The sequence below is a fragment of the Ochotona curzoniae genome, unplaced genomic scaffold (assembly GCF_017591425.1).
Source record: "Ochotona curzoniae isolate NIBS_2020 unplaced genomic scaffold, NIBS_Ocur_1.0 contig_2210, whole genome shotgun sequence".
Taxonomy (NCBI): domain Eukaryota; kingdom Metazoa; phylum Chordata; class Mammalia; order Lagomorpha; family Ochotonidae; genus Ochotona; species Ochotona curzoniae.
Genome location: NW_024465369.1, coordinates 47,682,565 through 47,698,935, shown reverse-complemented (window position 1 = coordinate 47,698,935; position 16,371 = coordinate 47,682,565). Strand labels below are relative to the sequence as shown.

General features: G+C 43.0%; 1 protein-coding gene across 3 annotated transcripts in view; it reads right to left on the bottom strand.

The window, feature by feature from the left end:
- The window catches only part of MFSD6 (major facilitator superfamily domain containing 6), a 69,070-nt gene that overhangs the window by 20,548 nt on the left and 32,151 nt on the right, over positions 1–16,371 (bottom strand). For 2 of the 3 annotated variants that reach the window (XM_040971867.1, XM_040971869.1), the window contains one exon: positions 3,177–3,274. In XM_040971867.1, coding sequence (XP_040827801.1) covers positions 3,177–3,274 — 98 coding nt within the window. Of the gene's footprint in view, positions 1–3,176; positions 3,275–15,931; positions 16,228–16,371 lie in introns of those variants that run through there. The other variant, XM_040971868.1, reaches the window with a different exon arrangement.

The window sequence follows — 16,371 nt, the reverse complement described above, 5'->3', positions numbered from 1 at the left end:
TGTTCTTCCAGGGCCCAGGGAAAAGGCAGGGGAGGACAGGGGAGAGAGATTTTGCTTCTGTTTTGTGTGATGCTGGTTGAGAGAGTGGAGATGCTGCTTGCCCTGTGTCACAATGGTCGATGTTGAGAGCTGCCCCAGCCGCTCCCTCTCAAGACTCGGTCTCCAGCTCCACTCAGTAACCTTCCCTTCCTGAATTGAGGTCTATCAGTCATGATGGTGGGCTGGTCCTGTAAGTGAACTTCTTGGTGTTCTGTTGCAGTCACTCCCTCCATTTACTGTGTCCAAAGCAGAGTCTCTGTTTTGCACAGGAACTTTAGAGCCTTCAGATGAGGTTTGTCAAGGAATAAAAATTCACCTGGGCAAGATAACCCTGCTGAGGCAGACGTGCATCCCTGTGACCCAAGGATGAGTCTGCCCATGACCTACCACTCCCAGTGGGGCGGAGGTGGGTCTCACAGAGGCAAGGGAGTTTGTTTCCGTTGCACAGCACTTAACTTATACCTTGCAAACCCATTCCAGCAGCCCTGGGGAGTGGTCCCAGAGCCCTGGGCCAGCCCAGAGCCCATGTGCTGACAGATACAGCCCCTTTGACTGGCTTCAGGTCACTCACTAGGTTTCCAGTAGCATAAGGGAGGAGAAAATGAAGCCTGCCACAGGAAGCCATATTCCTGGCTGAGTTCAGAACTGCTCCTCAAGCTCCGGGCTGATATGATACACCCTGAGCTGCAGGCAGACCAGGCCACCAGCCGGAGGTGGTGAAATCCACAGGGCCTGTGCCAGGGCACACTTCCCTCCTGCCCCATTCCCTGAAGAAGCCATCCTCTGTTGGCCCTCTCGCTGCTAGAATATCTGTTTTCTACAGGCCACCTTGACAATTCCTACTCACTACCCTGCGGCCAGCTTGTGCACGGCATGGTTTCCTCAAGGAATTTTCCAACACAACCTTCCTGCTCTTGCTCCCTGCCTGACAAAGCCAATGATTCCCTCCACCGAGTTCCTTGTTTGTTACCCAGCACATTTTTCTATGACTCCATTAAACACAAAATTAGGTGTCTTCAATCTGGTTTCTGGAACAAACAGAAATGTCTTGGGGAATCAGCTAATTTGTTTACTTTTTGAATAGCTGCCTGGTTGCCAGTAGCCACTGAATGCATCTTTGATAAATTAACAGAAAAACTAAATTTTAAAATTCACAACCACACTTGTTTCTCCCTCATAGAAAATTCTTCTATTGTTCTGTTCATCCATTTCATGAATGTTCTGAGTCCCTTATGCAAAAATGTCCTTTCCCCTCTAATTTATATTAAATTAAAGTGGGAGGGAGAGAAAGTGCATGCGTCTACTATCACACAATACTTACTTTTCTGTAAGCAGAACATTTTTCTTTAGTGTCAACATACTGTGGCATATAAACAAAGCAGTGAACTCAGGGATAGACAGAACAGGAACCAGACATAGGAAATTCTAAGAACTGTCTGCACACACCTCGACACGGTACTTCTTTCCGGTAGTTCATGTTCAGTGCTTTGCTGTTGTCAAGTGACACAAGCAGGACTGCATGCCTTACCACATGACCTTTCCCGAGTTCTAATTAGTGTGATCAGGTCAACTTCCCAATTTCAATGTACCGGAAAGCAAAATCTCTTCTCACTAATTATTCCATCTCATCAGACTTGAAAAGACCATCTTTGAAGGATGTGTCTTTTAAAACGATACTATAATGTGAACATACATCCTATCTCCTTTCCAGGAGGATAAGTTCTTTGGTTTCAGTGGCATGATAGACTCTGATAAGTGAGCTTGCACCCTCTAGTGAGATGTACAGCTGGGAACCTCTTATCTTAAAAAGCTGAAATCTGACAAGAAACTGTTGATTATACAGCATTTGGCAATGTTCAATAAAGCTAATGAAGTTGTAAATGATCACAGCCATGCATATACTGAATGATGTCAGAGTCTGGAATGTCAGATCTTACGTACAGTGCTCTTGTTCTGGGCTTTTTTTTTTTTTTTTTAAATCAAATTGCAAGAAGCATATAATTGGTTCGACCCCAAATGATGGTTTACTGGCAAAATCCTTGCCTTACAAGTGCCGGGTTCCCACATGGGCACTGCTACATGCCCCAGCTGCTCCATTTCCCACCCTGCTTGTGGCATGGGAAAACAGTAGAAGACAACCCAGTGCCTTGGGACCCTGCACCTGCACAGGAGACCCAAAGAAGCTTCTGGTTCCTGGTTTCAGACTGACTCAGCTCCAGCCTTCACAGCCACTGCAGCCATTTGGAGAGTGAACCAGTGGAACGAAGCTCTTTCTTTCTGTCTTTCCTTCTCTCTGTAACTCTGATCTGCCTTTCCAACAAAAGTAAATTTTAAAAATTTTTTTAAAAATTAAAAATTAGTAATTAGTTTAGCTAAGCTGCTAAAAGATGTTTTTACATATCGTCTGAAACATATATAAAGGGTCTTGAAAAAGTTCATGTAAAATGTGTATTAATGAAAAAAACCATGAACATATTTAAAACATTTTCACTCCGAAATAAATTTAACTTTTAATTCTACTTCCCAGGAATTTTGTAAAGTCTCCCAGTATGAATGAACATGGCAATGAGTACTGACTAGAGATCTATGTTTTCAAGAACTTGCAAAGTAGGTGACTGACAAGGTGCTCCTGGAAGTGCTTCCATCTTGACAGGGAAGCAAAGAGCAGAATGCACGTCAGAACATCTGAGCCAAAATTTAGAAGGTTCATGGAAAACCACAGCAGGACTACAAAAGCTGTAGCTGTAAGTCATCAGACATGATTTAAAATAACAAGAGAAATAATTATGGCAACAACTTTTTTTGGTCTGCATAGCTAAGCTGAAAAACCATCAAAACGTTTAAAAGCTAAATGCCATTATAGTTTAAAACAACCTGTGGACAGCTACCTCTAACAGCTTGCACTTTTCTTTCTTTTTGTCTTGCTTTTGTTTAATCACAAGGGTGTGGGTCAAATCCAGTTTTATTTGGCTCAACACAGAACAGCCCTCAGGGCTTGTCCCCTGACATCATCTTTCCTTTAATAACCACCTCAAAACCATGCAAAACAGCAGGTCCACCTTTCCCTGGAATCAGATGCTCTGGGCACTGGCCTAGGTTCAGTAGAGAAGCAATCTGAACTCCAGCTGCTGCCTTACCTTGAAGAACTTCCATAGGGAGAACAGTCCAAGCATTTTCCAAATAGGAAATGTAAATATAGCGAGCGGTGTTGCAGGCGAGGCCAATATACAGGACCCTAAAAAATTAAATTAAATTAAATTAAATGAATAAAATAAAAAGGTAAGAAGGATGGAGTGAGTCCCTACTATATATATATATAAAAAAATGCAAATATTGCCTACTCTTCTTCTCCAAACACAGTGTTCCAAATTTAGGCTGGAGTATGAACCATGAATGCAGGAATTAGAAGATTGCTCATAATACATGTGCTCTCAGCCCTTCCAAGAGGTTTAATATAAATGCAAACATCAGCCTTCCTGAAACTTAATTAGTAGCTGAGACAATGCTTTTATTATAAGATACTCTGGGCACACCGCCATCTATAATGACATCACTGGCTTCATGCCAGGCGGCTGTAGGGTAAATACGCTTGGGATGGAAGACACTACCATGGGAGCAGAACAGGATAAAAATGAGAACACATGAACACATACGGGTATTAGTGGCAATATCCAACATACCAAGCAGTTTCACCTGGAAATTCACTGAACACTGTCATCCAATGAACAATAAGTTATATGGAAATGGAAATACTTAATCCTATCAATTGAAACGTGCTATTTAAAAAAAAATATTCATATACACTTACGAAATGGAAAAATACGTATCAATGTCTTGCTTCTCCTTCCCCCTTACACACCACAAACAAAAGTAAAACAAGCAAAGGCCTAAAGTGATCAAATCAAGCATAAAATTAAATCTCTTATTCTGAACTGGATGGGCTTGTTTTGAAGCAAATGCTAGCTGCTTCTCCAAGCAAAATGCAACCTGATAGGGGCACTTTCTCATTTTCCACTGCCTGCTCATTTCTCATAATCTTCTGCCTTCCTCATTTTCAAATCCTAGTGGATACAAACCAGAAGGCAAAAGAAACCAACACAACAACCATTGCCATTTTCCTAGTCTTGATCAACTACAATTCTACATTAAAGTCCTTGCTGTAAATAATATTTTCCATCTTCCAAATTAGAACCAAGAAAGGGAAGTGCTTTCAGACACCCAGGTGGCATTAATCACAAACACGGTTGAGAAGAAAGAAAAAAGGGACCAGTAGTGTTGTGAGCATAGGGAGTCACTAGGAAATGGCTATTACTCAGAACAGACGCAGGAGATCCTCAGCAAAGCACTGGAAAGGGTTGGACCACCTTGTTCTCTGGACACTATATTCTTTTTACTTGTGTGTTCTGAGGACAACGGTATGTGTTGCAACGACGTCTGATAAACATTTTGTCAGTCATCAGCATCCTTCCTCTTGGAAAAACCCACAGAAATTAAAATGCAAAATACACTGCATACACACATACACACAGAGAGAACACAATCCTTTGCCACTTTTTAAGTTCTAAAGCAGCTCTAGGCCTGAACCCTACCAGCACAAGAGTTACCAAATACTTTCTACAAAAGGCCACACAGTAGACAGTTTAGGCTTTGTAGACCCCTCGGTCTCTATTACAGCTTGGTCACTATGGTGTAACAGGAGTCATGAATAACATGCAAACGAGTGAGCAAGGCTGGGCACCAATAAAATTTAGACTATCAACACTGTAAATTTCAGGTAATTCTCACGTATCACAAAATATTCTTGTGATCTTTTTCAACCATTTAAAAATGTATAGCTGAAGTTAGTGAGTAATCTGAAAAGATGCCAAAGGTAAAGTTAGGCTCAGAAACCATCCCAACCATGGCTTCCCTCATCAATTCTTAACCATGGCTGTCCATCAGACTTAGTCCAGTAACTGTTAAAAAAAAATGACACCTGTCCAGGTCCATGGCCATCTCAACAAGACCTCCATGGTAAAACGCAAGCACTGCTTTTAGAAGCCCTTGGGTTATTCTGATCCTGAGCCAGTAATGTACAGCCACCAGGTGAGCCCATTCTAGCCTGTCCTTAGTCATACTTTCCTATAATTCCATCATGAATAAATTTAGCAATTTACTCTCCCAGCATTCATATTACTTATCTTGAATCTTTTTTGGAGCCCACCTCTGATTCAGAGTCGCCATTATTCAATCCAAGCCAAAGCTGCAGGCCTGAAGCAATCCACAGTCCATCAATTCAGTTAAAGAGGTAGACAGTGTAACACCATCAAACCTCTACCTACATGTGATTTAGATGCTGGGTTTCTGTCTATAACCTCTGAGGTTCTTAGTTCATCAGCAAATAGAGTGGGTAAAAACTTGAAATACCCTTCATTTCTTTCCCTTATCTAATGTCACAACTGACAATCCTTTAAGAACAAATGAGGTCGGGCCCGGCACGGTGGCGCAAGTGGTTAAGGTCCTTGCCTTGCATGCCCGGGATCCCATATGGGCGCCGGTTCTATCCCGGCAGCCCCGCTTCCCTTCCAGCACCCTACCTGTGGCCCAGGAAAGCAGTCGAGGACTGCCCAAAGCTTTGGGAACCTGCACCCGCGTGGGAGACCCGGAAGAGGCTCCTGGCTTCGGATTGGCATAGCATCGGCCGTTGGGCTCACTTGGGGAGTGAATGATCGGATGGAAGATCTTTCTCTCTGTCTCTCCTCTCTGTATATCCGCCTTTCCAATAAAAAAAAATAATAATAATAAAAATAAATCTTTAAAAAAAAGAACAAATGAGGTCAAAATACAAATAAGAGAAAAAAATCAGGATGTACACAGGTGAAGTTATTTCCTCTCCTTTAGTTTCTTCAAATATTTTTAAGAAGGGATAATCAGTTCTACTCTGAAGGTTTATGGTGATATTGCTAACATTATGACTCACTCAAAACAAGCACTCAATAAATGGTAGCATTATTATAATTTTGTGATTTATTTATCTGGAAAGGCAGATTCACAGAAAGAAAGACAGGTCTTCCATCTGCTGTTTCACTCCCCAAATGGTGAAAATGATCAGAACTGAGCCAGTCTGAAGCCAGAAGCCAGGAGCTTCTTCCAGGTCTCCCATGGGGTGCAGGTCCCAAGGACTACGGCCATCCTCTGCTGTTTTCCTGGCCATAAGCAGGAAGCCAGACTGAATGTGGAGCAGCCAGGTCATGAACAAGTGCCACAGGCTGAGGCTTGATGTACTACAGCATCATGCCTGCCCCAGCATCATAAAGGATTCAACAACACTTTCTGCTTTCAGACATTGTTTCTGTCTCAGAATTCCAAAACACAATGGAGCATCAGGACCCCATTCTCACGAACCATTGTGAGGAAGTCGATGGCTTCAAGCAATCAGCCATACCTTCACAGGTTTGAACTGAAAGGAATGTAGTATTCAGATCAGTAGGAAGGCAGAACAGACACACATTATTTAACAGTCTCTGACTTATTTTTGAAAGTTTAAGGATAATGTGTCATGGTGATGATCTTTTCTAAACACAATTAATGGGAAGTATTCCAGCAATTTTAAAGTATCTTTAACATCTGTTTGGAATATTTAAATTGCTTTATTAATCACATTTATGCACTGAACTGTGTCATACATTCCCAAATGCATATGTCAAAGCCCTAAGTCCCAACAATCACTAACTTGGCACCTTTGCAGTGGTACTTCAGGTGAAATGAGGTCACTTGGGCAGTTCCTAATCCCATAGTACTGATGTCTTTGTAAGGATGGCAGATTAGCACAGAGACAAACCTGGCAGGAAGACCAGATAAATAAAAATCATGGAGGAAGACTAGCCAAGGAGACCCTCAGAATAAACCAACCTTATTGACACTTTGAACTTGGACTTTTAGCAACTAGATCTGGGAGAAAATACATTTCCGGTTATTAAGACACTGGTTCTATGGTTATTTGTTGCAGAATCCCTAACAAGCGGACACGCTCACTCTTCTGCAATGAAGGATTTACTTATAAAAATAAAACTCATGATATGTTCTTCTAGATAAAATTTTGCACAACCAAATTCTTTATGCTCAGTAGAAAGCACACACATGTTCAAGGTCTTGAAATATTCCTGGGATGGAAGCCTGGAAATATAGAAAACTAGTCTGAAAAATGCTCCTCAGCGAGCTAGACACTTAGGAAAATCTCTAATGATAGAGGTCAGTAACATCACCACTGTCCTAGTTCATAACAGGCAATCAGCAAAGTAAATAAAGTAGGCAGCATACAGGCAACTGTAGAACAGGTGGTTAGTGTGGGTGAGGTTATCTACAAGGAGGGACACAACTGGCAAGCAACAAACGACTCAAGAGAAAACACTACAAAATCACTTGTCAAATATCTTGAAATTCTGCAGGTGAGCAAAATTCTAATAGAAGGAAAATTGCTTTTAAGATTCAGATTTCTTATTTTCACAATTCACAGTATTAGCAACTGATTACTAATTATGCTGTAAAAAAAAACTGGCATTTTTCAAAAGATTTTTTTAAGATACAGATACAGCTAATTGTGAGTCATTCCATAATTGCTAACAGGGTGTAGGTTAGCTATTATGCTCTCGTTTTCTAAACTTAACCAGTTATCATATAGCTCAGTGCCGTTTGAGAGCCTCAAAACCACAATGAATATGAATTTCCTCAATAAACAGTTACAAGAAACCACCATGTACCATAAATACACTAGGCTGGACTTGCAGGAAACAAGAATAAAGAGGAAACCTTGACTTTGAAGGAGCCTTAAGAGTGTAGCGGGGAGAAGACATAGAAGCAAAACAGTGAACTATGTGATAGGGCATGCACAGCATGCATAAAAGGGAGGTCCTCTACTAACCCTGTGGATGAAGGACACCTAGGTTAGAAGCAACTGGACACAGATGAGGGCAAGAGTACCACAGGCAGAAGAAACAAGTGAACAAAGGCTAACCAAAAAACCTTGAGCAGCTGTGGCTGGAAAGACTGATCACAAGAAGAAGGAGGCTCAGCTTCAGGACTGGGAAAGGGAAACGTGAACTTCTCCAGTCTTGACCCAGTCTAGACAATTTCTGAGCAGCAAGAGTGTCTGACAGCAAAGGAAAATCCAAGATCATCCTATAGCGCATGCAAGCCACAAAGTCTGGGAGCCTGGCATTCCCATAGCACAGCTTCAGGAATCACCAACAGAGACCCTGGGATAACCAACATGGTACCTGGTTACCCATTGATCTGGGTGGAACAGAGCATAAGAACATCTTGGTACATCAGAAGAGCTGAACGCGGAAAACAACATTTAGCTGTGTGAGTTCTATGTAGCCACCAAAACTTTGTTCTATTGTTTCTGCTAGGAAAAAAAAAAGATGAAAGTCTATGTCTCTGCTGGTCTTACATCTTCCTTTATTTTGCTACTTTCAAAACTTTCCCAAGTGATCAATGAGTTAAACCCAGAGTGTGGTTAGGGTCACCATCAGCAGACTCACTAGGCTGATTCCTGGCCACGTATGTGTTTCTCCATTGATCTTTTAGCTTCTCTACATTTTAAGTCTGGTAGTATGTCCAAGCAGAAGGTCAAGACTGTTTAAGACAAAACAGAACCCTGACTAGTGGAACCCAACCCCTGGAAGACGTAATATGCTGCTGTGTCGATGTGTTTTCCATTTAGGTAAAAGGCAAGTGACTGAGCACACACATACTCTCTCTCTCTCCTTCCTCCTCTCTCTCAATCTCCTTCTCCATGATTCTGTTTAGAAATTTACTAAGATTTGGCCTGAGGTATACTACTGACACTTGGTACAAGAATTAACCTGAAAAAGACTGCCACAGTTTAGCTGATCCTAAGCTAAATTTGAGGAAATCACACAAGCTCCTTTAGTCTGAAGGAATAGAACGGTCAAATCAAAAGGACGTAATACTCCCATGATCCTTGACTTTGGCCACAAAAATGGTGGGAACAGGTACAATTAGGAGCCCTTCACTTTAAGAGAACAATGACAAAAAAGGAGCCAGAACAAGGAGGTGAAAGAAAAAAATGGAGTCCTGGATAAGATGTTCTGGCACAAAACTCTGAAGCAAGTGAAGAAGTAAAGCTGCAAGAACATTCAAGAAGGTGGAAGGCTGTTCTACTGAATAGCAGGTCAGACCTGGGGATAGATAGAACAGAGGCTGTTGTTTCAGCTGTTTCTTTCTCAGTTGATCTTGAACCTGGGCTGCCTGAGAAATCCAGCATGGGCATGAGTAAGTCTACTTGACAGGACACAAAGCTAATAGTTGGAAAAGTAGGTTAAGATAACATCATTGGAGGCCTGCCTAAAGGTATGACTAAGGTCATATACCGGGGTTTTCACTTAGGCAAATACACTTCATGCTTTGCTTAAACCACTTTGGGAAAGGTTTTCTGACACTTGAGAGTCCCAAATGTGCTGGCAAGTTTCCTGTCACAGAAGAGCACAAACAAGAACCCAACAACCACCTGGATTGTGGGAAGGGAATCCAAAGGGAGATGGAGCTAGGCTTCCATGTCTGTGTTGGCCTGCTTGAGCTGTCAAAAGGGAAACACATACTAAGTGGCTTACACAATAGACATTTATTTATTCATTTCTTTTTCACAATTCTGGAAGCTGCAAGTTTAGAATCAGGGTGTGGATCTGGCTAGTTCTGGAGAGGGGTCTTCTTGGCTTGTGGATGCAATCTTCTTCCAGTGCTTTAATTTCCCCTTTCTTCTGTACCCTAATCTCCCCCTAAGGACACCAATCAACTGCTTGGGGCCCACACTAATTATCTCTAACTTTAACTTAATTTGTTCAAAGATCCTAAACATAGTCACATACCAAGGAACTGAGGGTTAGGAACCTCCAAACATGAATTTTCAGGTGGCAGATTTCAGCCCGTGGAAGGATCCCATGAGATTACTTACCGATATCAACACTAAACAACATTTAGTAAAGAATGCCAGTGTTAGAGCCAGCATTGTGTCACAGGGGGTTAAGCTGCCACCTGAGAAAATGGCATCCCATATGGGCACCCTTCAATTCCTATCTGTTCCATTTCAGAACCAGCTCCTTGATAATGCACCTGGGAAAACAGCAACAGATGACCCAAGCACTTAGGTCCCAACAAGCCCTGAGGCAAATCCATCTGGAGTTTCAGGGTCCTAGCTTTGGCTTGCCCAGCCCAATTGCAGCTGGTATGGCCATATGGGGGAGTGAACCAACAGGTGGAAGATTTCTTCCTTTGTCTCTCCTTCTCTCTCTGAGATTCTGCCTTTCAACTACATAGATAAATCTTTTTAAAAAAAATGAATGCACCATTTTCCTTCAGAGCCATTTACTCCCATGCCAGCAACAGAGCACACAGCACCAATAGCAGCTCCCAGGGCCTCTGTACCCATACGGGAAGACTGTTGGCATTTTAAACAACCTAATCTGACATATTTACTCATTTACTTTATCTAAGGGATTTCTATTTACCTTTCTGTGTTTGGTGTAAAACGAAGGGCTTTTGCAAACAACGCTAATTAATGCATTTCCACAGTGGGCGGCACGTGGCCACTCGTACTGACTCCAGCTAAGGTGGCAGAATCCACAGCATAGAGGTACTTGCAATGGACCTGCTACACAATCACAACTTCCCTGGTTGGACTGCAGGTGCTTGGAAATGATCAAATAAGCATGTTAAAACAGCTCTAGAAACAGGTGCTTGACCTTGAGGTTAAGATAGCCATGTCCCAAATCAGAATGTCGGGGTTCACTTCCCAGCTCTGCTTATGACTCCAACTTTCAACAGAGCAGTAGGGAGGGTTCAGGCTGGTGCCCTGCCATTCAAGACCCTGGCTCCTGGCTTTGGCCAGCTTGACCTAGACCAGGTTACTGCAGGCAGACGGGGAAGTCTCTCTCTCTTTTTCTCATCCCCTTTTCACACCCCAATAAATTAACATTAGAAATAAAAGAAAAATCACCAAACTTTGTACAGACATGGAAGCTGCTATTATAAAATGCAAATGTTTCAGTAAGAGCAGCCATGCCTTCCATAAGTTCTGCCTTGGTCAACCCACAAAGAAGGGTCCAAGAGTCTGGGTCTCCGTTTCCATTCAATTAGCTTTTAAAAAAAAAGAGGGGGTGAAGTTCCTCACAGGAATCCCAAAGACTATCATAAACTACACCCCTTACCCTGGCTGGGTATTCCACTGTCATGTCACCACCTGGGCAAGCTACATGAATGGCTTTGTGCACATTTTTTCACATACCAGAAAAATCACTGGCAGTGGGATGAGGAGGGGGCAAGCATAGAGGGTTTCAATGGGTAAATTTACACACTACCACCAACCAAAGCAAAACATCAGATAACTAGGGTCAGAACTCCAAGAAAGTATAACACCCCTTCCCACTCACTCCTTTCCTAGAGACAATGAAAGGGCGTAGAGAAGAAGTAATGGGCCACACAGCCTGCTGGCCAGAGGTCAGGGTCCCTGTCCCCCTGGCCTTACAGGGCTCCTTCAGCAGCTAATGCGGTACTTTCCTAGTACAAGATCTCCCTTAAATCAAGTCTATACAGGGGCTAGAAGAAACACCATTAAATGACAGGGACCGGCAGCATTAGCCTAGTTGACTTTGGGCAGCTCTGTCTGTGTTAGCTTTAGATGATGGTTTCCATTTTTAATCTTGATGACTTGTTGGGAAAACTAAGGTAAAAGAAAAATCTTAGACCACAAAAGAAAATATTGCTCAGAGCAAAGTTCTCCATTATGAGAGCTAAGCCAAAAGACCATCCCTGGTGAGGTGGCAGTAGAATCCACTGGTGGCACTGTTGAGACAGAACAAACAAGGAGCCAGGATTTCCACTGCTACCTGCAGGGTGGGGGCAGCATCCTGCAGAGAGACTTTAAAACCAGTCATCACAAGCTGACTGCCTGGCTGGAGGAGGATCGGCAACTGGCGAGTGCCCCACTCCTGAGGATGGTGGGTGGGGAAGAGCCACAGTAACAGGACACAGAACAGCAGCAACAGGGGCTCTCAGGATGGCCCACCACAAGCACAGGCCAGGTCCATAAACCCTACAGGTCCAGAGGAGCCTGGAGTATCCCCACGCTATAATGACCTCACCAGGGAAGTGAAGACCCTGCATCTTGTCCATCCCTGAGCCGTGCTGCAGCTCCTCGGCACCACGTAGGACCATGCTCCAAGAGCCTCACAGGAACGCCAAGGCCACTAGCACAGGAGCAAATGCAGGCTCACTCCAGGATTTGATTTCTCAGGAAATAACACCAAAAGAACATTAGATACAGTCCCTTGGCAGTTGTTCGGCACTGCAGTTAAGACATCACTTGCCATCCCATACCGGAAGTAGTGCCTGGGCTGTGCCAGTTATGCTCCTGGTTCCCATTCGCAGTGTTTGTGTACCAGGGAGGCAGCAGCTGATGGCCCTAGTAGGTGGGTGCTGTCACTTGTGTAGGAGACCAAGCTAGGGTCCCCGCTCTAACTGTCACAGGCATTTGGAAAATAAACCATTAAGATAGCAGTTTTTCCCCCTCTCTCTGCTTTCAGAACGCATAAAATAATCTTAAAAACTATATTAATCAAGGCTTTGTGTATTAAGATTAAAGCATAATTCCCATCCTAATCTTGGAAGCTGCACTCCTTACTAAAGTGGCATCCGTTCCAGAAGTAACGGTGACAATAACATGTTCCTTGTCGCAGGAAGATCTTACAAAATGGAGTGACTAACCAAAGGAAAGGTAAAGAGTACAAAGGGGGAAAGAAGGTGGTTACAGAAAACCTCGACCATTGAATGGAATTCTGCACATCAATGTTTCCCAAAGACAGTTCCAACTTCAATCTTTCTTCCAAGATCTAGACCTGTAACTTCCCAGTGGGCATTTCCACAGGCATGCTTCATGTCTTAGAGAACACGATACGTGACGCTACCTAGGACTTCCACCAGCAGGAAGGCTACCACCACAAGCAGCCCCTTGGTCTCCAAACCAGAACTAAGAGCCAAATGAAACCTTTTCTTTATGGTTTATCCAATCAGTGATATTGTGTCAGCAACAGCAACAACAAAAAACATACTGGGGTGGAAGGAATGCTCTGTGGTACAGCTTCTTAAGCTTTAGCTTGCTGGACCCAGCGCAGTAGCCTAGCAGCTAAAGTCCTTGCCTTGTACTTGCCAGGATCGCATATAGGCACCAGTTCATGCTCCAGCTCCTTGCCTTTGGCCTAGAAAAAACAGTGGAGGATGGCCCAAACCCTTGGGAGCCTGCATCCATGTGGGAGACCTGGAAGAGGCTCTGGGCTCCTGGCTTTGGATTGGCTCAGTTCTAGCTGTTGTGGCTGCTTAGGGAGTGAATCATCGGACAGAAGATTTTCCTCTCTGTCAGCTTGCCATGCCAGCATCTCATACTGGAATACTGGTTCAGGTTCCAATTTCACTTCTGATCCAGCTCCCTGCTAATGAGCCTGGGGGAGCAGCAGAGGACCCAGATGCTTGGGCAAATGACATTCATTCTGGGCTCCTGGTTTTGGCTTGGCCCAGCCCTGGTGAATTAGCAGAGGGAAGCCATCTATCTCTCTGTCACTTTGCTTTTTGAATCAATAAATCTTTTATTTATTTTTTTTTTTAAAGAAATAGGGCCTGGCGCAATGGCCTAGTGGCTAAAGTTCTCACCTTGAACGCCCCAGGATCCCATATGGGCACCGGTTCTAATCCCCACAGCTCCACTTCCCACCCAGCTCCCTGCTTGTGTCCTGGGAAAGCAGTCGAGGACGGCCCAAAGCCTTGGGACCCTGCACCCGCGTGGGAGACCCGGAAGAAGTTCTTGGTTCCCAGCTTCGGATCGGCAAGCACCGGCCGTTGCGCTCACTTGGGGAGTGAATCCTTGGACGGAAGATCTTCCTCTCTGTCTCTCCTCCTCTCTGTATATCTGACTTTGTAATAAAATAGATAAATCTTAAAAAAATAATAATAAAAAAATAAAAAAGAAATAGATTATGACAGGTTCCAATCTCAAGACATCCTATTACATAAGTACAAACATTTCCAAATTCAAACATACTGAAACTCGAAACAAATCTGGTTCCAAGCACTGCAGGTAAGAGATATTCTACCTCTATCACTCATCACTGTCAGAAATAAAATAGCCTGTTTGCTGCTTACTGTCTGCCCCCAAGAGAATGTTAGTCCCACTGAGGACTGACCTTTGTCTATTTAACCATATACTCCATAAATCCACAGAGTCTAGGAAACTGCCTGGCACCCGTGTGAACAAATGTTAGAAGAGTGAACGAGAAGCAACGGTAACAACACAACCTACCGTTCACAAACACTGCCTATGCTTTTTTTTTTTCGTTTTATCCAAAAAACAAGCAAAAAAACAATGCAAAGAAGTCAAGTTCAATAATAACCCCAAATGAAGAGCCTGAGACTTGCCAAAGCTAAATCACTGACTCATATGGGATCAGACATGTCATAAGGGCAGGGTCTGAAGTCCATGCTTGTACGCATGCACATAAGTTCACACACACATATATTACATGTTAAAGTGGCAAAAAGAAGAATATAAAGAAGCAGGATCACTATCCACACTACCCAATAATTCTACCAGGACTTGCAAAGACAACTGCAGTTAAGTCTAGACCAGTTCTGTTTGTTACTCTCTGTACGAAGTAGGCTGGCCAGCAATTATAGGCATGCACTACCAGCCAACACTCCAGCTCTGAGGATTCCTCACTGCCCTCCGCAGTCCATCATGGCACACAGCAGCGGGTCCAAGGATACAGTCCCCAGATGAATGGAACCAAGAGCTCATTCTTTTTCACAACCAGTCTGCATATTAGCTTTTCAAAGGGAAAAAAAAAACAGCTATTTATCTGCTTTAGATTATAATTCAAAGACAGTTCAGACAGGAAAAAAAAGAGAACAAAGAACAGCTGCTTAATATTTCAGAAATAAGAATGGAATGTGGCAAGTGGGCAGCTGGTCTAGAGGCTAAGATGCCAGTTAGCATACTCTCATCCCATACGGGAGTACCAGGGTTCACTATGGCTCCTGATCCCATTTCATACTAATGGCGACTTTAAGAGGCAGTAGTAACGACTCAAATAGGCCCTGGCACCCACACGGGAGACCTGGATGGAGTTCCTGGCTCTGGTCCTGGTCCCACTCCCATCTCTGCCATTGTGGGCATCAGGGAAATGGATCCGGACATGGGAGATCTCCACCAGTCTTCATCCCTCTGCCTTCCAATTCAAAAAGTAAAAGAGGAAGAAGAATGGAACTACATTCTTCCTTCATGTTGGAAAGACTGTAGACATAGATGGTATCAAGTATGCTTGTAAGAAAAGTTTTTGCCCACATTTCCTATAAAATTACCTCAGTGTCATCAATGAAGGATTTCCAGACATGTAGAAATACAATTACTCAAATTACTTCACCTTTTGACTTATACCAAAAAAAAAAAAAAAAAAAAAGGAAATAAACTGACGCTGTGTGACTCAGGGTGATTCCAGAGCAAACACGTGTCCTGGGCCTCGCTGCCTTACCACACCTTTATGATCTCTGCGATGTCATTTGGCTCTGGATATCTTGGCTTCTTTTAATTCATGAAGAAATTCTATAATTACTACTCACACCAGAGCTACTGAGGCACAATTTTGTGTTAAGTCTTAGCAAGATACTGTAAATTTACTACTCATCTCATTTTGAAGAAAAGGAACTAAGACCTGCACTTACATTTATGTTTAACAAAAAACACATGAATTATGTGCATACTGAAAGAGACACAGAATCTCAATGTTACCACATAAATTCATATAAATACATCTACATAAAACATGTGTAGCTGCAATTATATACATACATGTATTGGTTCGTTCACTGGAGAGGGATCAAGTTGATCTGCTGTAAGTAGACAAATGCTTGAAATTATTTTCCAATAAAAAGTACCCAAGAAAGTAGAGAAAACTGAATATCGCACCATAGTTCCTCAAGGAAAAAAAATATTACTAGTAAAATGGAGGTCTCCTTGGGTTCCTATTCTTGGTCCCCTTCTCCTTAGGCCTGTACAGAAAACTAGAACTAGTATAAATGTAGAATATCTTCTTCCTCTTCAAATTTCAACATATTTCTCTCTAAATAGGTATAACCATTGAAAAATGTTTAAGGGTTTTAAAAATGTGCATAAATGGGGCCCAGTGTGATAGCCTAGTAGCTAAATTCTTGCCTTGCATGCACCAGGATCCCATATGGGCATCGGTTTATGCCCCAGTTGCTCCATTTCCCTTCCAGCACCCCACTTGT